The sequence below is a fragment of the Penicillium griseofulvum genome, assembly GCF_001561935.1.
Source record: "Penicillium griseofulvum strain PG3 chromosome Unknown contig_95, whole genome shotgun sequence".
NCBI lineage: Eukaryota > Fungi > Ascomycota > Eurotiomycetes > Eurotiales > Aspergillaceae > Penicillium > Penicillium griseofulvum.
Genome location: NW_024467454.1, coordinates 807383 through 830494, shown reverse-complemented (window position 1 = coordinate 830494; position 23112 = coordinate 807383). Strand labels below are relative to the sequence as shown.

The following is a 23112-nucleotide window of genomic DNA, read 5'->3' as shown; positions in this document are numbered from 1 at the left end:
GGATCCGCTGGCGGTGGCCTCAGAATGCGCCTCGCCGTCTAACCTTCCTCGACTGTCCCTCCTTCACCTCACTTTTCGCGATAGCACCATTATTGTCTAAACCCGAATTTATCTCCATATTCCCCTCATACACCTTCATCTCAGACTACAACCTCTCACCATGTCTGTCTGGAACCCCGATAACATCCGCGATGTCGCCGAATCCGTCGGTATCCTCAACCTGAATAATGATGTGACCGAGAATCTCGCCCGGGACGTTGAATACCGAGTTGCGCAGGTGCTCGAGGAAGCTCTGAAGTGTATGCGACACTGTAAGCGCACAGTTCTTACTACCCAAGATATTGCGCTGGCTTTGCGCAACCTCGACGTGGAGCCATTGTATGGCTACGACTCAACTCGTCCGTTGAAGTTCGGCGAAGCCTCTCTAGGGCCTGGTCAACCACTGTTCTACGTCGAAGATGAGGAGGTTGATTTTGAGAAGCTGATCAATGCGCCTTTGCCAAAGGTTCCCCGCGAAGTCTCCTTCACTGGTGAGCGGATGCCCTTCCCTGCTTAGATATGCTATCCAGCCACTAACTTTTACTCTAGCCCACTGGCTGGCTGTTGAAGGTGTGCAGCCGTCGATCCCTCAGAACCCAACCGCTGCCGATTCTCGCAACCTCGAACTGGTCTCGAAAGGCCCGAACGCCAACTCCACACTGGCCGCAATTAGTGGCACAGGCGACGTGGCTGTCAAGCCACTGGTCAAGCATGTGCTTTCAAGGGAACTCCAGCTCTACTTTGAGAAGGTCTGCAGCGCATTCTTGCACGAAACAAGTGAGGATTACCGCACCTCCGGGTATTCCAGCCTCCGGGAGGACCCAGGTCTGCACCAGCTGGTGCCATACTTTGTCCAATTCATTGCCGAGAAGGTCACACACAGTCTCAAGAATATTTTCGTTCTCACCCAGGTGATGCACATGGCTGAGGCGCTGGTCCAGAACCAGTCACTTTACGTGGACCCTTACGTGAGCAGACCCTACCATCATAGAAGAACATCTCCAGAAGTTAACCGTACCAGATCGCATCCCTCGTACCATCCATTCTTACCTGCCTCATCGGCCGACAGCTTGGTGGACCTGCAGATCTCGTTGAGTCCTTCGCTCTGCGCGATATGGCCGCCTCTCTCCTAAGTCTCATTGCCAAAAAGTACTCCCATTCGTCTCACATGCTCAAGCCTCGACTCGTACGCTCCTGTCTCAAGGCCTTCCTCGACCCTTCAAAGCCATTCGGTGCTCACTATGGTGCCGTCATTGGACTCCAGTCTATCGGTGGTGCTGAAGTAATCCGAGTACTCGTCATTCCTACTCTGCACGAATACACCAAACTACTCAGCGATGGCTTGGACGACGCCGCCCGTCGCCCAGCTGCGGAGCGTGTCCTGAATGCACTTATGGCTGTGTTGGCCTCGCTGCGTGGTAGCCAACCATTTTTGACCAATGGTCATACTGTCACAGACGATCTCCGCGCTAAGTTAACTGAGAAGGTCGGCGATATCATTGCGGCAAAGATCGTGGAGGCTGGTGAGGTACAACTAGCACATATCATTGTGGAAGCATGAATGGGGTTCTAGATTTTCTAGATGATATCTCTCGGTGCTTTAAGAAATGAGGTTGCAAGGATTTGTTCATGCGGCATGGCGTTATCTCGGGCGTTGGTTGAGGGATTATGAATAGCTAGGTAGACATATCCAGGCTCTGAATATGTTTTTTTTAATTGCATGACACAGCCATTGATCAGATTGCTTCGTATAATAACTCCATTCATGTATATTTTTCCTATGTAGTGGGATGCCACTGTGATATTTTAGCTATCACTCTGTTAAAGATAGTAGAAAAACGGCAAAAAATAATCGACGGTCCTAGCCCACAATGGGTGGACTCTAGTAATTTCTTTATACTTTGGTGAGGGGCTTTCCGCTCTTATAGGGCTTAACAATCTTGGGTTTTTGTTGCTATATCCAAGGACATATACCAGTACAATAATAATCACATAGATCAATGTTGATAACATTCTTTTGCCCTAATATTACGAGACATTCAAAATCTCCCCGCTTGGGCCTCCCCGCTATCTGCTGAGTCAGGTGAACCTTACATAATAGCGCCAGGAACAAAGTTTAATTCTGCTTTCCTTCACCGCTCTGAAGAACCGGGGAGTCTCGCCCGCTTTGGCTCCTTTTTTTTTGCCTATTCTCTCTCTGACAGGTCAAAATCTGCAACAGTCTGCATACAACACTACTGCAGCTTTCAGCTTGCCCAATATGTGTGTAACAAGATTACAGTTTAATACATTCCTGCAATTGAGACACCGACTAATCTTGTTCCCTGATGTCAGACAGATTTTGGTCCGTTTTGCCCCACCGAATCGCGGGCCCACAGAGAAAATCACTCATTACCAACCGAACTGCCAAACATTTTGCAACCCCCCCTCCTAAAGGTCACTCAAGGCCACAAAAACTGCATCGCCCAATATTTTTTTAAGGGAGATTTCTTATTCTCTCCATCTTCCGAGTAATCAATTCCAGATCTCGGGCACACATTGGGCTTCTGGGTTAGACTGTCGTACAGTACCCCGCCGATGTTCACGATTGTGGCTCTTCGCTACCTCGTGCTGATCTAAGTCGAACTTGTCTTCGCCTTCCATGAGCCCAACTGATCTTCTGCGATTTTTGTCCAAGCCCGCGAAGTAAGTATGATTTTCCCTCTTTCTGTGTTTGGAGAAACCCGCTGCCAAAAGCTATTCTTGCCAATGGATCGGAATATATTGCTTAACGCCATAAACTCAAATACAACAAAAGAATTTTCATTTCTACCTTCCCTCATAGCGCTTTTTCTAACTATCCTCCTTCTTTAGGCCTCGATAACGCGACTCCCGTCGTCACCAACTCCCACGTTTTCCAGTACCTTTTTTTTTCCTTCCAAAGCAGAATTCTCGTCTGCTAGACCCGATACTTTGACCGGTATCGGTATCTTCCAGAACGAGGGTACCGACTGCTAGTCAACATTTCTCTTACGATCTACTTCTTGTCCTTCGCCTTCCGGCCTCCTTAGCAGCCCTTCGGTCTGTGGAGATTCTATCCGCCTGGTCTGACCAGTTAAACTTTTACTTCAGGGCCTTCTCTTCTCAGACGGGCATCGCCCCCTTGTTCGTCTGGGTAAGTAGACAGTGCTTCTACAGCCTATCTTCATCGGAGTACATAGGGCGGTCCGACGTCACTGTTTCTACTTCGTATACCACACACAAGTACAACAGCTCAAGCTACATCAGTCATCATGGTTTACGTCGGTATTCCAACCAACTACACGGCCTCGCCGTCCTCATTTGCGGGAACCCCGTCTCTGACAATCAACTACGAGGCCACTCAGGATCTCGACTCGACCAATGCTTTCGAAGGTCCTGAGAAGCTTCTCGAGGTATGGTTTGCGCCGTCTGCCAATGAACTAGGCGCTGCCGGCCCCGAAGGCCTTAAGAAGGTGCCCGGGGAAATATGGAAGGATATGTTGGACCTGGTCAACTGCCAGGTGCTTTCCATTATCTCCTCTGATGAGATGGACGCCTACCTTCTGTCAGAGTCCAGCATGTTTGTCTGGCCGCACAAGTTGATCCTCAAGACATGCGGAACCACCACCCTGCTTTCGGGACTCCCTCGCATCTTGGAAATCGCTGCCTTGTTCGCAGGGTTCACACGCGCCACGGCTCCTCCATCCCGGGGTATCACAGTGGCTGCGGCTCCCTACCGAGTCTTCTACAGCCGAAAGAACTTCCTGTTCCCTGACCGTCAGCGTGGTCCTCACCGCAGCTGGCGTGATGAGGTGCGAACCATGGACAGGCTGTTCGTCAACGGTAGCGCGTACATGATCGGGAAGATGAATGGAGAACATTGGTATCTCTACCTTACCGAGCCTGGCACCATGCTCACCCCGCCGGCGAGCCCCAAGGAGGAGGTTGACTTCCCCGAGACCGAAACTAAGGTCCTCAACTTCCCTGATGCCAACCCGCGCACCGACTGTGATGAGCACGATGAGACCCTCGAGGTTCTGATGACCGACCTTGACGAGGAAAATGCGAAGCAGTTCTACCTCGAAAACGCCACTGCTGTGGCCGAGAAGCGTCACCGTAACTCGGAGAAAGACGATGGTACTGATCACCTCGACGTCTTCAGCAACACCTCCGACATAGATGAGGAGACTGGTGGCATCCTGCCGCCGGAGCTAACCACTGAAGGCCATGCTCTGGGCACTGTCGTCTCTGAGTCATGCGGCCTGTCCGATGTGTATGCCAAGAGCAAGTTCCCGGATGCTCGCATCGATGCATACCTCTTCACCCCATGTGGCTTCTCTGCCAATGGCGTTGTGCCGGCTCCTGATGGCAAAGCCCCGACCCACTACTTCACTGTGCATGTCACACCTGAGCCTCATTGTTCGTATGCATCTTTTGAGACCAACGTCCCGCACTCCCAGAACGGCAAGGCCACCGCCGACATTATCCAGCAGGTTGTTGCGATCTTCAAGCCTGGCCGTTTCAGCATCACTTTGTTCGAGACTAAGCCCGCATCGGACGAGCTCAACGAGGCGAATGGGCAGGCTGATGTGGCGTACGCTCAGCGCCAGGCTGTTCGCCGCAGCAACAAGATGGAGCACGTCGAAGGCTACCGTCGTGTCGACCGCATCGTCCATGACCTGAACGGTTATGATCTTGTGTTCCGTTACTACGAACGCAATGACTGGAAAGGGGGGGCACCGCGAATTGGAGAGCAGGGATTCTAAGGTGAATTGGCTCTTCCGCCATCCGCCATTGGACCGTTCACTCCTCGCGGTTGCGACCTTTCTATCCATTGTGTTTCTGTCAACTTGACATTCAATTTGCACATTTTTGTTTTGCTCATTCTTCGTGTCAATTTTGTTTCCTTACATAGTGCACAGCATCACCTGTTTAAGCTGAGCGACTCATTCTTTCTCATTCGTTGAAGTGGTTCATTCGAGAAATCTCGAACCATAGGTACTTCGAGCTTCGATTCTTCTCAGATTTTCGTCGTTCTGTCACTCCTTGGATCATACATCATCATACCTAGTGTTATGAACTCATCTACTGCGTTAGTACAAGCATCTTGAATCAAAATATTGTTTTCTGCATTATATTACCTTCATTGTAGAATGTAAATCCTAGGGTTGCCAAATGCGTACAATTGTCCCATGTCCATAGGGCTACAATCTGCTAAAGATGGAAGGCGGTGAGATGCGTCCTTATCTCGTGTCTCTACCAAATTGCTTGCAAACGATTGTAACCAGCTACTTTCACCCAAACCCCGCCGCAACATCATATCGCGATCTACAGTCCTTTGAGACATCGGTTACTATCACTTGAAAGTAGAATTTATTTGAATCCGAGGTTGATCTCCAACTTTTTCGCCTGGCGCAACGGCGCAGCGCGAAACCCTCGACCATCGACAGAGCTTCAGCTTGCGCTCATAATCTATCGAGTGGATTAAGCATCCTCGCAGCCGGCTATTTGGAATAAGAGTTTATTGATCCATTGAACGCGCAATACACCTACACCCATATTTATCCGATACAATCTTTCAAAATGTCGTCACCACCACCATACCAATCATCATCCAACCCTCTCAAACGACCCTCCATCTCCTCTACCGCCTCGATGCCACTTGGCAAAAAGCAGCGCATGCATCCACTCCGACAGACTTCATTCCCGACTGGCATTGATGTGGGAGATCGCAGTTTCGGTGGTACTAGTGACGCCGGGAGCGTGACAGGCAGTTTTACAGGGAGTCTGGGCGGAGCAAGTGCAGACGGAATCTTCTCCGGTGCCGCACGCGGAAAGAAACGAGGACGCAAGAGCAAAGCTGAGAAAGAACGGGAACGGGAGCGTGACGATGCTCTTAGCGCTAGGGCGGGAGATTCTACACGGTTCGGGTCAGTCGATAACGAGGGCTCACTTAGAGGTGGTCCTTCTGGCAGTGGAGGTGGCGGTGGGGGTGATGATGCGGACGATTATGACGATGAAGATGAAGCAGAGCTATTCGGGCAACAAGAAGGAGCTACGGATACAGAGGCCGAGAAAAAGAATCTAGCGTATGTTCTCTCCTCCCCTCTTCTGGATAACATTCGATGAAGCTAACATTGGTCTTGATAGGATCCTGGTTGATGCTTTCAATCCTATGCAATCGGAGAGGTATGATCTCTTCAAGCGAGCGAAATTGCGCAAAGAAACTCTCCGCCGTATCGTCAACCATGCACTCTCACAATCCGTCCCAGCTAGCGTGGTGACGACCGTCAACGGTTTCACCAAGGTCTTCGCCGGTGAAATGATCGAAATGGCGCGAACAGTCCAGGCCGAATGGGCCGAAGCACACGACCTCGCTGCGCGCGATGCGTTCGAGGCCGAAGAAGCTGCAGCCGAAGCCGCAGCCCAGGCGAAAGCCTCAGGTGCGACCGCAAATTCAAAACCCTCTACGCCAACCCCTGCAGGCACACCAGTCCCCGGCTCAACGCCAGCCTCTTTCACCAACGGAATCAAGAAAGAACCACATGATTCTAATCGTACACCTACCCCCTCTATCCCTACTCATCAGAATTCGACAACATCCTCTCCACGACCAACTCCCACTCCTCTCCGCCCTAGACGCGAGTTCCGTCCTCCACCAAACCCACATCGTGGCCAGCTTCTACCATCACATCTGCGTGAGGCAGTACGGCGGACAAAGCGTAATGGCGAAGGTGGTGGAGTCGGTTACTCGGGATTGAGTCTGGAGAACCTGGGAGTTCGAGGCTCATTCACGTGGAATTCGGGAAGTGCAGGTGGAAGAAGGCTTTTCCGATAACTCAACAGTCTTTTCAATGCATATCAGCGTGCGGGCTTTGTTTTACTTTACTTTCATGTTTAATACACTAGGGTCGGCGATCTGGGCTAGAGGAAATTGTTTCGGCTTCTGGCAGGCAGGGTCTGTTTCGCTTTGATATCATCCATGATTATTCTCTTCCGCAACATACTATGTAATGAATACTTGAGATATGTACCTTGATTGTGCCCCCATTCACTGCTATCCTTCCAAGTTCTGGAAACCCGGTCCCAGATTTAGAAGATGTAAGCTATGCATTCCAATACAGAGTAGATCTGATACATCTAACCAGGGCGTTCTCAATCTTGGCAGGGATGAAAATGCCCACGTCATTTACAACGTATGTATGTACTCCGTGCAGGTAGACATGATTTGTATTGGCTACTCCTAGTAGCTAGTGTCATAAGGCTGTGTCTGGGGATAACTATGCACCATTCCCTTCATATCTCCTGCTTGCGATATGCTATGTGTCAAATAGCACCATCGCAGTTGTTCTCGGAACTTCCATACTGCTGCCTAGATAGTCTGATTCGGTACATGGCATGTCGGAATTAGGGCTTCAATGTTGTACAACAGAGTATGAAATACTGAATGCTGAGTAGAGATGGACTAAATAGCAATAACAATGATATACTGCCCTATTCATTATTCCACAGAAATCCAGATCATTCGACCCTGCAGAAAGAGGCAGCAAGGGCTATTAATTCATTCAAATATCCTGCAATGTGGGACTGCACACTGTTCACAAGCAGGTCATAAAAGAGAAGTGGATAAGAAAAAAAGGGCACTTGCATTGCCCCGTCGACCTCCTTGTTCTTGGCAGGTGTCTTGGCAGGCCCTTTGTTGATATGATCGCCAGGATATCCAACTTTCTTCAATATCATCACTTTCCCTTATCTTTTTATACAGATCTACAATTCTCTAGAGCTGGTCGACGCTCAATCTGTCGAATATCTTATTATATGGCCTTCTGGTTCAAGTTGCATTTTTGACCTTTGTTTATAATGCAATACCTCCAACCTTCCCATCTATACACTCAACTAATAGATACATTACCGACATCTTTATCTTGGTCCTCCCAAAGCACAGTGAAAGGAGATCCCAAAAAGAGTGTCAAATGGATTGATGTATGTTTTTGAAGGAAAAGAGATATCGCATGAATATAACCTAACATATTGAACTAGGGCCTCCGAGGAATCGCTTCATTCCTAGTAGTGCTAACCCATCTCTCTCGCGGCTGGGACTATGAACTATTCTCACCACGCGACAGCGAAGATGTCAGCGCACGACTCCTTCAATGGCCTATCCTTCGCATACCCTGGCAAGGCCGCCTGGGTGTGACCATCTTTGCCTTCTTAACCGGCTACGTCTGTGCACTAAAGCCGCTCAAGCTATCGCGGGCAGGTGATACAGGAGCAGCATTCGAAACAATAGCAAAGAGTGCCTTTCGTCGACCGCCACGACTGATCTTCCCCGCGACTATTGCTCTACTTATTTCGTGGATTGTCGCCCAATTCGGCGGGTTCATTGTTGCCAATAGATCCGATTGTCAATGGTGTAGATATGCCGCACCGGATCTGGAGGATTCCTTTTGGAAGGAACTTATTCGTCTGCCGATGAATTTCTTGTCCACTTGGACGACGGGGTATATGGCATACGATGATCATCAGTGGGCGCTTCTACCGCTGCTTTTGTCCTCTATGTTGGTTTATCTTGTGCTCTCTGCGACTATGTTCGTGAAATTTAAGTATAGGGTTGTGATATATATTGGCATGTTGTTATATTTTCATCAGGATGCGAGCAAAGATGCAGGTGAGTGTTTCTGGTGGAAGAAAACATATGACCTTTCATCTACTAGGGACAAAAATGCTAATGCCGACTCTATAGAAACATTCCAAATGCAAGCCATCTTCGGCATGCTCCTCAGTGACTTCTCCTACCACAAACCTCTCAAAGACTGGATTGAAAACAACCCGCAGAGCCGGAAGATGCTCACCATCCCACTGACTGTTGTTGCATTGTTCCTCGCTTCATACCCAGGTGAACATCCCGAATGGGCCGGTTGGTCTAACGTGATGCTCAATGCAAGCCATTACATATTCCCGCCAGGCGTCAATGTCGGGAAACGTTACACCGCACTCGCAGTTGACATGATCATCCTTGCGATCTATTTCTCCCCTTCGGCCAAAGACTTCCTCTCCAGCAGACTCCTCCTCTGGCTCGGAAAGCAGAGTTTTGCCGTCTATCTCATCCACGGCACCATGCTGCGCGTTGTGCTCTGCTGGATGCTATATGGTATTAGTGGTCAGCCGTGGGTAGGTCCTGAGGCAGCGACTGACGACCAGCGCGACTGGCTGCCTATCCGGCCGCCGTGGGTCGTTGCTATTAGCATCCCGGTCTGGATTGGACTTGTGTATCTTGTTGCTGCGCTGTGGACAGCGTACGTGGATACATTCTGTGCTTCTATGACCCAGAAGCTGGAGAAGGCTGTTTTCGCTGAGGATGAGAAGTTGCCTTTACCTGCGGTTTCGATCCCTATGCAGACGACCTGATATTCTCTTGCTCTACGTGATGCATCTTGATACCATAGATTATGTTAATTCGACCTGGGTTTGTGGTGTTGTCCGATTAGGGGACTTGCTTTCCGACATGGCTGGTCCATGGCCATGGGTGTAAATATGATTTTTTTTTTCTGGTGTTTCCGTTTTCTGGCTTTCTGAGTTTTTATCCAATACAATAGCGAGATGAGTGATGCAAAGCTTCAATTCAAGAAGTGTACATAGCCAAATGGAGATTGTGGTCGAACTATAATTCTATCTAATCACAAAAATCAATGCAAATGCCACTGCGCCATATTTTACAGTATAAACACACACCGATCATGCACGGGGAGAGCCACGCCGCCCGGGAGATTTGCGACCAGCTGACTGGCTATTCTTCAAAGAATTGCTGGCCTTGGTCCTTTCGTTCTCCAGGGTTTGCATGTGTTCCTTGCGGCGAGCTTCGTTACGCTGGTTCCGTAGGAGCTGATCCTCCTCTTTGCGCTGCTGTTCGTATTCATCCGCGCGCTTCTTCTTGTCCTTGGCAAGACGTTCCTCGAATGTGGCAGTGCCGAAGGATTGTGAGACTGATTTAGAGAGACCGGTGCCGGCTTTTCCGAATTTCTTGTAAATGCGGTCAATGAAGCTAATTTTCACACCTTCCTGTGCAGATGGCGCAGGACGCTCCAGGCGTGCTTTCTCATGGATGGCTTTTTCCTTCTCAAGACGTTCCAGCAGGTTGCGAAGACCCTTGCTTCCGGTGTTTTTAGTAATTGCGGAGAACTTCGCATCGGACGGCTTCTTAGCGATCGACAGGTCCATCCATCTCCGGAAGGAATCCGAGTTGATCAAGTATGTTTGACCCAGGCCGAAAAGACCACTTGCAACAAAGTAGAGCTGTAGGGCACTGGGCATGAATGCCATGAAGATAAAGGACATGACAGGGAAACCATAGATGATGTACTTTCCTGCATCTGTTTGCATCATGGGCATTGCGCCCGATTCACCACCTTTCTGTTATCTCTAGTTAGCGTCGCAGTTACAGTAGACCATATGAAACCGACTTACCCTCAGAGACAGGCAAAGTGTGCCTGCGGCGATCATAGGCAGAACGTAAGTGGGATCAGAAATGGTCAGGTCCTTAATCCACGCCACTGACTCTGTGGTCATGGCAGGCACTGGCAACGAAGTCATTGCTCGCACGACTCGGAAGCATCCGAAACCAAGTGGAATTTGCAACATGGGGACAAATGACTTCCATGTCTTAATACCGAACTCAGCGTTGATCTTCTGGAGCTCGCCCCGCACAACCTGGGCCTCCTGGTTGTTCCCTGAGGCCGAGGCAGCGACCATTCTTTGTCGGAGGGGTTCACTCTTGGGTTTGGCGTTGGTCATTCTTGCTGCGTTCTCGGATGCGCCAATGACTGGCTTTAGCATTGCTAAACGAGTCAGAAGACCAACAGCCACAATACTAGCCCACCATGGCATGCCGGTCCAGATATGAGTGTGCTCGATAAGCCATTGCATCGTCGACGTAAAGCCCCATCCAAAGTTCAGCCCAAGCTCCTTAAGATACCCAATGCCCTCCGGAATGGTGGTAATATCGTTTAGGTTGACAGCATTTTTCAAAGTGCCATCGAAAGCAAATTCGGGGAGTACTGTGTCGGAGGAGGTGGAATTGAATCTGACTGCAGCCGGGCCGGCAATGGCTGGTGTCATGCGCCAGGGAGCGCTTCCGGATAATGCTGACTTCAATTGGCCCCGCTGGCTAGGGAATCGCATGCTTTGTGACCGCAAGGTGGACATCTGCAAAGCCAAGTCAATTTCGATGTTTCGGCAAGTCCGAGTCAACGGGAGAACAAACAGATCGAGAGGACCGGGACATGGCGGTCATTCTCTGACGTGCAAGGGCAGCGGCTGCGCTGGACCCTTTCAGGCCAACAGATCCCATCATTGTGGTTCGAGATAATTATTGATGGGGAGATAACCAATACGGAAGAGTTGTTCTCCTGCCTTTCGGCGCGACTTTTTCTGCCCGGGCGGTAAATATATCCCCGGATCACGGCTACGGGACAGGCACGGAGACCGGAATATGGAAATATGGAAATAATAGACTTGGATATTCTAATATTGTAACGAAAGCTGCTTGCAAGATATAAATCCTAATTCGCCAAACGCCATCCTCCTGAGTCAACAGGTCTATGTACAGCCACTAAATTCAGGTCTGCACAGAAAGCCAGGTATCGATCCCAAATCACATATGCTTCGGTTTTGTCTCCCGCGTAAATGCAGCCATTCTCGAACGGATCAAACAGCACAAGGAACATCAATCGCTTATTCCAAAGAAGCAGTGTCCCTCAGTCCAGGGCGTCTCCGTTCCGAAGGAAGCTCCCTCATTTCAACACCCGGGCCCACTGCATGTGAGCGGCGGTGGTTAGGGAAGATCTATATCAGAGCAGAGAATCAGCCATCAGGATTAATATAAGCTCATATAATGTTCCACATACCTTAGTGTTAGACCATCCAAGTCGGAAAGCAGCCTCGTGTGCGAACAGCTCTCCAAAGCCTAGCATGAGACCATTGACAAATGGGAGGAAGAGGTTGATGGCCGCTCCGCGCACAAGACCCCAAACACTTGGCGGCTTGTAAAGCATCATGGGTGAGCTTTCGGCTGACTGAACCGAGGAGGACATTTCATGGTTCGCGGAGTAGTTCTCTGAGTCGGAGGGGACGGTCATGGTAGAGTCGTAGAGCTCGGCGGGCGAGACGGAGACGGCGTCGGAGGCCATTATTGGGTCAGAAGAAATCGAGAAGTCGTGTCGTATCTTTAAATAGGTGAGTCGGAGTTGGTGTTGACCCTTGATCTCGAAAAAAAAGGCAAAGTAAAAGAGGCTCAAGTTGATACGATGGTCCTGATGAGCGGCCCCAGGCCCGGAGCAACATGTGTATTATGTCAGCATATTGGCGGGGCCCTCAGGGCTGTCACGGGTTCTGAGCTAACTCTGGGTTCTGTGTTCTGAATAACGTCTTCTTTACTGAGAGAGGAAATATTTCAGGGATCCCTAACTTTCAGTTGTATGATGCTCCCGTGGGCTAAGATTGTGCTGGCGACATGAGACCTCCTTGAGATACCCTAACAGTCTGCCTGTGGCTTACAAGTGGTTGGAGAGTGTGCTGTCTCCTTATGCAAAGGTAATGAAGAACCTGAGGGGGTGTTGCATTGTTAGCGTACCCTGCTTTAAATAGTACGTTATTGAAATTGAATGTTAATCCTACGTGTACTTGCGTGGGCTTGATTCTACATTGGCTATATGGTCTTAAAGGTGTACAACTTTAGCACATTTTCTGGAGTATAGATGTGACGAAACAGTAGTCAAAGAATCATATCTGGTAGGCAGAACGAGCTATATATCGAGGAGGCCTAAGGCACCTATGCAAACGGTCCATTTTAGGAAGGTACGTGAGAGTATAAAAGGATTCCTTCCACCTTTCTTCGTCTGCTCTTCTTCCTCTCCCCAATCCTCCCTGTCTCACTGTAGCCCACCGAGGCAGCGCAGAGGGTGGTCCTCGAAAGACATCAACACCAAGTTGTTGAGGCCTTCGAAGGTCCGAATACAAATCAAACTAGTTCTCGTGCGAGTCCTGATAAGTTGGTGACTGAACTCCAAGAGTTCAGTAGTCACTGGCAGATCCCACGGAATACATGGGGGGTTTCACTACTGTGATATCCTCTTATCCTCTTCACTCAGATGTATGTAGCCATCTATGAATGTACTTAGTTACGCGAAGACATTTTTCTTAATGACATTTTCGGCCCGATTGCAGCAGTATTTCTAATTCTCCACTGCTTCAATATTTCCCTTCATATAGGCCTAAATGGTTTGATTATATGTGAAAAATATAAATACCAGCCAAGTTAATCAGTATGATATCTAGACGAAATGTTTCCTACCTCCTATTAGAGGTTCTACTGTATCAAACTGTCCCGGTAGTTATGTGTGTTAAACAATTTTTGTATTAAGAACTATCAATATGTCAAAATTAGACCAATTATATATGCAATGGATATCAAAAGACGCCGTGCAAATGTCTCAAATGCTTTTTCCACATCAGTCATACCAGCAAACCATTTCCATGATGCCGGACAAGCTAAAAATCACCTCCTCTTTTTGGAATTTTCCCGATATCAAATTTTTATGCCTTGACAGGAGTGTTCTCTTCATCGTCACTGAAGGCGAACTTCGAGAAACGACGAATGGACTCTCCCTTGAAGTAGAACACATAAGGAATGGCACAGCAACCCAAGCCGATGAATGCAAGAAGCGAACTGGCCCACTGATCGCCCAGGCGTTCATACATTTGCTCTGTGAACAAGACAGTGCAGGCACCCCAAATAGAGCGAATGAAAGTCTTGGCTGCGAGAGCAGATGCTGCTTGGTGCTGGTAGGTATCAACAAGGTAGTTGTTGGCAGAGTTATAGAGGAAGATAATGCCGAATCCAATGAGGAAACCTCCCATAGCCGGTCCCATCCAGTGAACATCGGGGTATGAGGTCCAGGCGAAGATGAAAAGACCAGAAGGGACGCACCAACAAGCAGCCATCATGGGAAGGAGACGCTTTTCGGCCGGAGGCTTGCCGCCGCATGCCGCAGCGACCTTGAGGTAGTGCTTGTTGACAAAAGGAGCGCATGCTGCGCTCATGACAACACCGATAGCCAGAGGGATAAACATGAGACCGGTGTTAGACGCGCTCCATCCTTTGCCTCCCTGGTAAACAATTGGATAGGCAACGAAGAACATGTACAGCAAGCCATAAATGACTGACATGTAGAGAGAGATGAATAAGACGATAGGCTCGAGGAACAAAAGCTGGAAGGGGCGGAAGAGGAAGATTCGCAGCTTCTCGCCCATGGGGCGAGCATCGAGCTCGGTTTCGGTGGTATACTTGGGGTCGTCCTGAGACTTGCGAAGTTTCTGGGCTCGCTTCTTGAGCAAAATTGGTGCGAATGTCTCAGGGACAGTGAAGGTGATCATGACCCAGGCGACAAAGGACAGAATAAGCTGGATCCAGTAAAGCCAACGCCAGCCACAATTGTCAGCCAGGTAACCACCAACAAGCGGACCAATGGCCGGGCCAATGAAGGGAGCAGCGCTGAATGCTGCCATCGGAACACCACGCTCCTCGCTCTTCCACAAATCGGCCAAAGTACCACCGACTAGAGTCATGGGAGCACTGAAAGCGATTCCGTCAATCAAACGACAGACAATGAGAGTTCCAATGTTCTTGGAGACGGCACATGGGATGACGAAAATAACAGCGAGTGCAAGGGTCAGAGCGTAGACAGGTCGACGTCCGAATATCTCTGACATTGGAGCAAAGACCATGGGGCCTAAAATGGAGTTAGAACTATGCAAAACACATCAAACGTCTGAGAAGTACTTACCAAGACCGAATCCAATAACGAAAACCGTAATAACAAGCAAACTGACTTCACGACCGATACCGAATTCCTCAATGGGTCCCTCAACGTCGGCTGTAATGACACTACTGCAAAATGCGACGACAAAGCAGGTGAAGGCGACCACCATGGTACAGTACCACTTGTATGCCTTTGACCAATTCTTGGGGTTCTCAGGGTCGTCGATGGTGAAGGTCACCATCTTCCAATCTTCGAGTTTACCAGTAGCATTGGACTTGACAGGCTTGATGATTTCACCTGTCCTTGTCTCGGTGATGTATTCGCGTAAATCGGCGCCATCATTGACTTCGCGGATTGGTAGGTCGAGGTAATCGTCAGGTTGTGCCTGTGCACGGTTGTATTCGACAGACCCGATGGAGGCTGTCCTGCTAGTTGCATTTGTGTGGGTCTGATCTGACCGAGGAGTCTCCATGTTGAAAGATATCCGTCGGTTGATGCGCGCTATACCCAGATAAGACAATAGTAAGGAGTGTTGTAACGAGTGTTGTAGGTGGTGTAGGGTATTAGTGGCAATGTTTGGTCATACAAGATAGTCGGTTTAGACCCCCGGGGGGGCATTCTTTTATAACTCATCTCCAATAAAATTCGGCTCCGAATTTTTTACGAGTGGATCATAACAAAAAAGGAAAAAAAAGGGAAATAAGAACCATCCATGGATGAAATGTCCATACATTCCCTCGCGGGAACTTTTGATATCGGCCCGCCCCCAGATGGGTTGCCTGATAGGGAATGGTCGCGCTAACCTGATTAGGCAATATGCTACGATGACCCATTGATTCTATCGCCAAGATTCGCGAAGCTTCATTTTCCTTAGAAAAAGAAAATTTTCATTAGCAATGCACTGGAATGAAATTGGTATGTAGCTCTACTCATGGTATCAGTCCTGGGACACTACAAGGCTGGTCTTTCCTTCGAGTAAGGAGAATACTACTTTCACACTAGAGAATGCGCTATTTCATTTGTCGATCAAGAATATCATTGATGACCAGGAGTAGCTAGGTAGTATATTTTAGCCTGAAAACCTTGTATTTTGTACCTGCGTATCTTTTTCAAGGTACTTTCCCGAGTTCCAGCTTGGCATCATACGAAAGCGGGTCTGACTGTGACCACGAGCAGCCCCATCAAGGAGATATGTACATAGCTTTCATCAAGGAGATAGCTTTCTATGTAGACCGAGTTCAGAGAGGTGGAAATACGATGAGAGGGTCATATTATATGTCAATATTGCAGATTAGATTAGACATTAGATTAAATAAATCAAAGGAATCAAAGGCGCACGTATTCAATAGTTCTATCTACCGGTGAAGAGTCTCGGAAACATTGAATTCTTTAGATCATCTCAGGGGCTTAACATGAATATGCCCCACAAGTAAAATGTCTGTTTCTGGTGACACGGGCCCTGGGCCGCAGTGGGTCAATAACATATTCTCTTTTTGCAACCTCGAAGAGGACTGTATAGTTCGGAACATATTGCCAAATCTGGAAATTGAGGTGGATTTCCTTATTGGGAACCGAACTTCTGGCGAGGCCTCCATTCGCCACAGCACTTTCTATATTGTTCTAGATCTTTACATCAGACCTGGGCTATTCAGCCCACCAGTAATACCTCGTAACGGCCGCGGGGCACTTCTAATATTCAAACATATGTTAGAGAGCCTCTATGAGGTTAGGTATCTTTTGTATGTGTCGTCCATATCAAAGATACAACTTGTGCATTCACATCCTATCCTTGCCACCCCACAATTAGTGGGAACATGTGCTTTCCGGGTTTGTTTGAAATGTGCAATTAGTGTTGTTTAGAGGATATGGAGTATTCCATACCTCTTGGCGTAGGCTTTCCCCCTATTTTGGTAATAATATGCCTTGTTTCTTTGCAATCCTGTATTGTATTAGCACGGAGTTCAATATCTAAATTGCGAATGCCAATGTCATCCCACTATCTGATGTGTTTTGTTCTGTTGAGGATTGCTTTTAACAGAATGAGAGCAAAGGAATGTGGAAGAGCCTGCGGCATGTTTGGCACGTACAAAACGCCTTGGAAATGATAGAGTACATATCTATACTCCATACATCATTAGGCATTACAATCATTTCCGGATGACCCACACCCTGCTGTGCGTAATGGATCGGCATCTTGTGAAAGCCGTTTCGGCCTGTAGCTAGTAGTGTCACTGATAGCAGCTTCCAATCTCTAGTCAATTATCACTCAAACCGTTTTCTGTCAATCCTTGAACTTGATACGTTGAAATAATTAATATACATAGCTCCCATATCTTCAGAATCTGCGCCTCCTCCCCTTTCGACCTTCGCTGAGAACTTGGATCGATACTAGAAGAATGAGTTCAATCCTTTCACCATCGTGCTAGCCTCAAATGTGGAAGATACTGAGCCATTCACAAGCTAGAGTCTGGGCCCTATAACACCGTCTAGTTCAGCAGGAATAACTTAGAGCTAGAGCTTTAAAGTTGCTGTTTGCTAGCACCTCTGTTGATTATAGGGAGCGTTGATATTACAAGAGATTACTAAAACCACGGTGACCAACAAAGGCGACTTTGTTTCTCAGCTTCTCGGCCGTTTTACAATCGAGGGACTCAGCGGGCCGGCATTTGTGCTTTGTGGCTTCTATGTCTGAAGGTGGATTAAAGTAAATTAAGTTGCTTACAACCTACATAGTATTGGAGTGAAGTATTGGAGTGAGCCATAAATTATCAGTCTTCAGAATGTAGAAACCTTGAAGTATCTTCACGCCTTAAGCCTTGCAAACAGAGTCTTCGTCTTATTCGGGTATTTGTAGGAAATACCCAGATTTGATGCAGATTGCTGCATATCTACTATCCTGTTGAAGGTTCCTGGTACACAACAGTTTCAGTGCTTCCTACATATAGCTCGTTAATGTTTGACGTTCTAACTGTATTTTCTATAGCATAGCCCTTTCCTGTCTTAAACCTTTAAGGTGTTCTGCAATTGCTTGAGAGTATAGGGACTAATTGAACTAAGCCCAAGTACCAAGCAAGATGGTAGAAGTATTTCAAGGTTGTTATATGAAACCATGCTACTTCCACCGTCTGAAGTATAGCTTTCTCTATTCGTTTTTGGGGATAATGTATGGGTGCAATTTTTCTGGCCCTTTTTTGCTCTTAGCATATTGGAGATTACCCTTTGACGAGTTTTCACGGGCGAAAAAATTTCCCATTGTTATGGTGATTTTGTACTGATCATTGTACTGGGTGGAATTCCCCGGGCTGATGTTCTGTTGACTGATCCCCCGGGCCCCACACATTCCGGAGCAAAGTCCTCCATTCGATTCTCTGCTTTCGAGACTGTGAAATGATATAAGCGTACTAATTGTCACATTTTAAAACATTGACAAGTTTCTTATAAAGAGAAATGAATGGATAGATCACCATATAAGAAAAGAGAACTGCCAAGGTGAAGAATTTTGTGGTCAAAACTTTAAATCCGCTATCGGCACATGATCCAGCCAGATAAGCCGCAATGGGCTTAGGGCGGGGGAAACTCATTTCTCTTACAAAAAAAAAGGCGATAGAGTCATCGCCGGCCTCTTCTAGCGATCTTCTCAAGTCTACTTGAGATAGGCACTCGAGCCACTCGATCTCCATCGATACCAGGAGAATCACTTCCTCCTGTGTCATACTTGACTAATTGGGAGAATCCCCAATTTGCTTCACGATGACTTCCACCGATACTTATCTGGCCATCCCAGGCTCCGTTGCATTTTCCCGCTCCCGAGCCCATGCTATTGCTACCAGCATCGGTGTCCAGGATGTCCGAGCCCAGTGGATTCACTATGTGCATACCACCCAGCCTTTGGACGAGCCCCAGCGTGCGGTACTCGAACAATTGCTTCAGTACGGCGATATCACAGACATTCCTCCTACCTTCGAATCCACCGATGGCCAATTCGATACCTTCTACATTTTCCCCCGAACCGGTACTGTCTCACCATGGAGCTCCCAGGCAACGGGAATTTCGCACGTCTGTGGCCTGCAGAAGTATGTTAAGCGGATCGAACGAGGTATGAAGGTTTCGTGTCTCCGTAACGGTGCGGAAGACTACAAGCCGAACTACATGGATACGCTCCACGATCGGATGACTCAGATCATTGGCAAGGATGAGCCCGAGCTAAGCCTCATGTTCTCTGAGCACGCTCCCCAGCCCCTCAAGACCATCTCCCTCCAGGGCAGTACCAAAACCCCCAAGGAGATCCTCCAAGAGGCAAATACGGAGCTCGGCTTGGCCCTTGATGATTCAGAAATTGATTATCTGGCTGAGGCCTATGGTCCGAATGGCGCAATTGCCCGTGACCCCACCGATGTCGAGCTCTTCATGTTCGCCCAGGTCAACTCGGAGCATTGCCGACACAAGCAGTTCAATGCCTCCTGGGTGATTGATGGCAAGCCCATGCCGAACAGTCTGTTTGCCATGATTCGCAACACACACAAGAAGCATCCCGAGCACACCATCAGTGCCTACAGTGACAATGCCGCCGTGCTGGAGGGCCCCGAAGCCGCCTTCTGGGCCCCCGATCCAACTACCGGACAGTGGATGCACACTAAGGAAGTTGTCCACTTCCTGGCCAAGGTCGAAACCCACAACCACCCCACTGCCGTTTCACCTTACCCTGGTGCGGCTACGGGATCCGGCGGAGAGATCCGTGATGAGGGTGCCGTCGGCCGTGGCTCGCGTCCCAAGGCCGGTCTCTCCGGCTACTGCGTTTCAGACCTTTTGATTCCTGACTTGAGACAGCCATGGGAGCTCGATGTTGGCAAGCCAAGCCACATTGCTAGTAGCTTGGATATCATGTTGGAGGCACCCATTGGTAGCGCTGCGTTCAACAACGAATTCGGCCGTCCCTGCATTGGTGGATACTTCCGCACTCTGCTCACCGAGATTGACGTGGGCAATGGTGAGAAGGAAGTGCGAGGATACCACAAGCCCATCATGATCGCTGGTGGTGTTGGAACCGTTCGTCCCCAACATGCTATCAAGCACCCAGATGTTGTCAAGCCTGGTTCTTTCCTTGTCGTTCTCGGTGGCCCGGCCATGCTTATCGGTCTGGGAGGAGGTGCTGCCTCCAGTATCACTTCTGGTGAGGGATCTGCCGAGCTCGACTTTGCCAGTGTTCAGAGAGGCAATGCCGAAGTTCAACGCAGAGCTCAGGAGGTTATTAATGCCTGTGTGGCGATGGGAGACAACAACCCCATCAAGTTCATCCACGATGTTGGTGCCGGTGGCTTGTCCAACGCCCTTCCTGAGTTGATTCACGACTCGGGCTTGGGAGCTACATTCGAGCTTCGTGAAATTGATAACACCGACCGTAGCATGAGCCCCATGCAAATTTGGTGCTGTGAGGCCCAGGAGCGATACGTCATGGCCGTTGGTGAGGAGAGCATGAACAAGTTTACTGCTATCGCTCAGCGTGAACGCTGCGGCTTCTCTGTTGTCGGTCGCGGCGGCGGTTCGTCCGAGGAGGAAAAGAGACTCATTCTCCTTGACCGAGAGTCCAAGGAGTACCCGGCACCCATTGACCTTCCTCTGTCCGTGCTTTTCGGAAAGACTCCTCGCATGACCCGAACTGTTGATTCGCGCAAGTTGAAGCTTCCCGCTGTGGATTCTAGCCTCAGCAAGTATCTTCCCTCTCTCACCTCTAAGACGGAGATTGTTGATGAGGCTATCAAGAGAGTGCTGTCTCTGCCTGCAGTAGGCTCCAAGTCTTTCTTGATCACCATTGGCGATCGCACTGTCGGCGGCCTAACGGCCCGTGACCAGATGGTTGGCAAGTGGCAGACACCTGTGTCCGATGTCTCGGTTACTGCCACTTCCTTGGCCCAAGGCATTAAGACCGGTGAAGCCTTCGCGATGGGTGAAAAGCCTACCTTGGCTCTCATCTCCGCGGCTTCATCTGCTCGCATGGCTGTTGCCGAGTCACTCATGAACTTGGCTGCTTCCGATCTTGTGGATCGTCTCAGCCAAGTGAAGCTGTCTGCCAACTGGATGTCTGCCGGCAGCCACGCTGGCGAGGGTGCTGCTATCTACGAAGCCGTGGAGGCTGTCGGTCTGGACCTGTGCCCTAAGCTTGGCATCAGCATTCCTGTCGGCAAGGACTCTATGTCCATGAAGATGAAGTGGAAGGATGAGGCCTCCAATGAGGCCAAGGAGGTTACTGCTCCCATGTCTTGCGTCATCTCTGCCTTTGCGCCGGTTGGTGATTTCACCAAGACCTGGACCCCCGCTCTTCGTAGCTTCGAAGAAGTTGGGGAGACCGTTCTCATGTTTGTGGACCTTTCATTCGGTCGCAAAACGCTTGGTGGATCGGCTCTTGCTCAGGTCTTCAACGAAGTCGGTTCCGAGTGCCCTGACATTCGCGACGTTGGTCTCTTCCGGGACTTCTTCGATGCTACACAGCAACTCCAGGAAGCCGGAATTGTTTTGGCTTACCACGATCGCTCCGACGGTGGTCTTTTGACTACTCTTGTTGAAATGATGTTCGCCGGTCGCTGTGGTGTTGAAATCATGCTCGATAACATCTGCCCCTCTTTCAACACCAAGGATCTCATTGAATGCCTCTTCACCGAAGAACTTGGTGCCGTCTTCCAGGTCCGCAAGGAGCACGAGATCCAGTTCCGCTCAGCCTTCGCCACTTGCGGTCCTCCTCCAGGTCTGATCCACAAGATTGGACGTGTATCTCAACAGCCCAAGCAGAACCTTGCTATTTACCACAAGGCGTCTTTGATTTACCGCAACACCCGTTCCAGCCTTCAGCAGACCTGGGCCAAGACTTCCTACCACATGCAGAAGATGCGTGACAACGCAGATTGCGCGGAGCAGGAGTATGCTAACATCCTCGACGACGCCAACCCCGGTCTTTCTTGGAACCCTACCTTCGACCCCAAGGACAAGGGCTTGCCCATGATGACTAGCCTTTCCCAATACTCCCCCTTCGCGAACAAGCCCCGCGTTGCCATCCTTCGTGAGCAGGGTGTCAACAGTCAGGCTGAAATGGCCTTCGCCTTCAACACCGCCGGTTTCTCTGCCGTCGATGTCCACATGACCGACATTCTTTCCGGTCGTGTCTCCCTCTCCAGCTTCGCCGGTCTCGCCGCCTGCGGTGGCTTCTCGTACGGCGACGTCCTGGGCGCCGGCCAAGGCTGGGCCAAGTCCGTTCTGCTGCACGAGAACACCCGCAAGGAGTTCCAGGACTTCTTCGAGCGTCCGGACACTTTCGCCCTGGGTGTCTGCAACGGCTGCCAGTTCTTGTCTCGTATCAAGGATTTGATCCCTGGTGCGGGTTACTGGCCCAGCTTTGAGCGCAACACCAGCGAGCAGTACGAAGGCCGTGTCTGCATGGCCCGCATCTCCGACCCCGACCCATCCCGCCCCAGCGTCTTCTTCCACGGCATGGATGGCACGTCTCTCCCTATTGCCGTTGCTCACGGTGAGGGCCGTGCCTCCTTCGTCGCCTCCCAGGGCATCTCAGCTTCTGACTTCGTTCGCGAGGGTCTTGCCCCCGTCCGATTCGTCGACAATGCCACCCTCAAGCCCACCATGAAGTACCCCTTCAACCCTAACGGCAGTCCCGAGGGTATTGCCGCTGTGCGCAGTCCCAACGGTCGTGTCCTTGCCATCATGCCTCACCCTGAGCGTACCGTCATGAACGGTATTGCCAGTTGGTTGCCTCCGAACGCTGAGTCCTGGGGTGATATTGGCCCTTGGGGACGGGTATTCTACAGCGCTAGACGCTGGGTTGGTTAGAATGTTTAGTTCTCACAGAACCTTTTCAGCCCATTTTCTTTTTCCTATCTATCTGAGTTCTTGTTCATATATTCTCTTGGAGTTGGAAAAAAAAAAAGAAAGAACCAAAATGATTTCTCAAAAATCAGTATATATCAAAATTGATCAATAATATTTCCATTAATCCACTATTTTTAAATTGTAAATAAATATTCAGAAGTAGTAGATGTAGAGAATATGTTGCTCCTTCACAACCTGACTCATAGTATTTTGGAGATTAGCGGAGATAAAGGCGGGCAAATAAAAGGCGGGACTCGGAGTCAAAATTCACATCCCACCTTCTGCCGAGTTCTTTTCCTTTGGACTTTCCAGGACTTCTCTCGATTTGGTGCTTTGGGTCTTTATAACGTTCATTTTCTGCTCTTAGATTCCTGCTCTTCAGCCC

The 23112-nt window shown here is 49.3% G+C and overlaps 8 protein-coding genes across 8 annotated transcripts; 5 read left to right on the top strand and 3 right to left on the bottom strand.

Moving 5' to 3' along the window:
• Window positions 1-160: 160 nt before the first annotated feature.
• Window positions 161-1600, top strand: PGRI_058290 (TATA-binding protein-associated factor TAF6; the record flags this gene model as incomplete). Its single annotated transcript, XM_040793542.1, has 3 exons — window positions 161-530; window positions 589-1007; window positions 1061-1600. The coding sequence occupies 3 exons, from the start codon at window positions 161-163 to the stop codon at window positions 1598-1600; spliced, it is 1329 nt and encodes a 442-aa protein (XP_040648397.1).
• A 1711-nt stretch (window positions 1601-3311) lies between these two features.
• PGRI_058280 (adenosylmethionine decarboxylase SPE2) lies at window positions 3312-4805 on the top strand (the record flags this gene model as incomplete). The annotated part of the gene is made up of 1 exon (XM_040793541.1): window positions 3312-4805. One exon carries the CDS (start codon window positions 3312-3314, stop codon window positions 4803-4805), a length of 1494 nt encoding a protein of 497 aa, XP_040648396.1.
• An 817-nt stretch (window positions 4806-5622) lies between these two features.
• Window positions 5623-6877, top strand: PGRI_058270 (transcription initiation factor TFIID subunit 11 family protein; the record flags this gene model as incomplete). Its single annotated transcript, XM_040793540.1, has 2 exons — window positions 5623-6128; window positions 6190-6877. The coding sequence occupies 2 exons, from the start codon at window positions 5623-5625 to the stop codon at window positions 6875-6877; spliced, it is 1194 nt and encodes a 397-aa protein (XP_040648395.1).
• A 1022-nt stretch (window positions 6878-7899) lies between these two features.
• Window positions 7900-9447, top strand: PGRI_058260 (Acyltransferase 3; the record flags this gene model as incomplete). The annotated part of the gene is made up of 2 exons (XM_040793539.1): window positions 7900-8022; window positions 8080-9447. 2 exons carry the CDS (start codon window positions 7900-7902, stop codon window positions 9445-9447), a joined length of 1491 nt encoding a protein of 496 aa, XP_040648394.1.
• Window positions 9448-9774: 327 nt separating this feature from the next.
• PGRI_058250 (membrane insertase OXA1) lies at window positions 9775-11389 on the bottom strand (the record flags this gene model as incomplete). The annotated part of the gene is made up of 3 exons (XM_040793538.1): window positions 9775-10449; window positions 10504-11241; window positions 11300-11389. The coding sequence occupies 3 exons, from the start codon at window positions 11387-11389 to the stop codon at window positions 9775-9777; spliced, it is 1503 nt and encodes a 500-aa protein (XP_040648393.1).
• A 380-nt stretch (window positions 11390-11769) lies between these two features.
• Window positions 11770-12224, bottom strand: PGRI_058240 (TOM13-domain-containing protein; the record flags this gene model as incomplete). Its single annotated transcript, XM_040793537.1, has 2 exons — window positions 11770-11880; window positions 11943-12224. 2 exons carry the CDS (start codon window positions 12222-12224, stop codon window positions 11770-11772), a joined length of 393 nt encoding a protein of 130 aa, XP_040648392.1.
• A 1405-nt stretch (window positions 12225-13629) lies between these two features.
• PGRI_058230 (MFS transporter) lies at window positions 13630-15327 on the bottom strand (the record flags this gene model as incomplete). Its single annotated transcript, XM_040793536.1, has 2 exons — window positions 13630-14825; window positions 14880-15327. 2 exons carry the CDS (start codon window positions 15325-15327, stop codon window positions 13630-13632), a joined length of 1644 nt encoding a protein of 547 aa, XP_040648391.1.
• A 3278-nt stretch (window positions 15328-18605) lies between these two features.
• Window positions 18606-22688, top strand: PGRI_058220 (phosphoribosylformylglycinamidine synthase; the record flags this gene model as incomplete). The annotated part of the gene is made up of 1 exon (XM_040793535.1): window positions 18606-22688. The coding sequence occupies one exon, from the start codon at window positions 18606-18608 to the stop codon at window positions 22686-22688; it is 4083 nt and encodes a 1360-aa protein (XP_040648390.1).
• Between the last annotated feature and the right edge of the window lie 424 nt (window positions 22689-23112).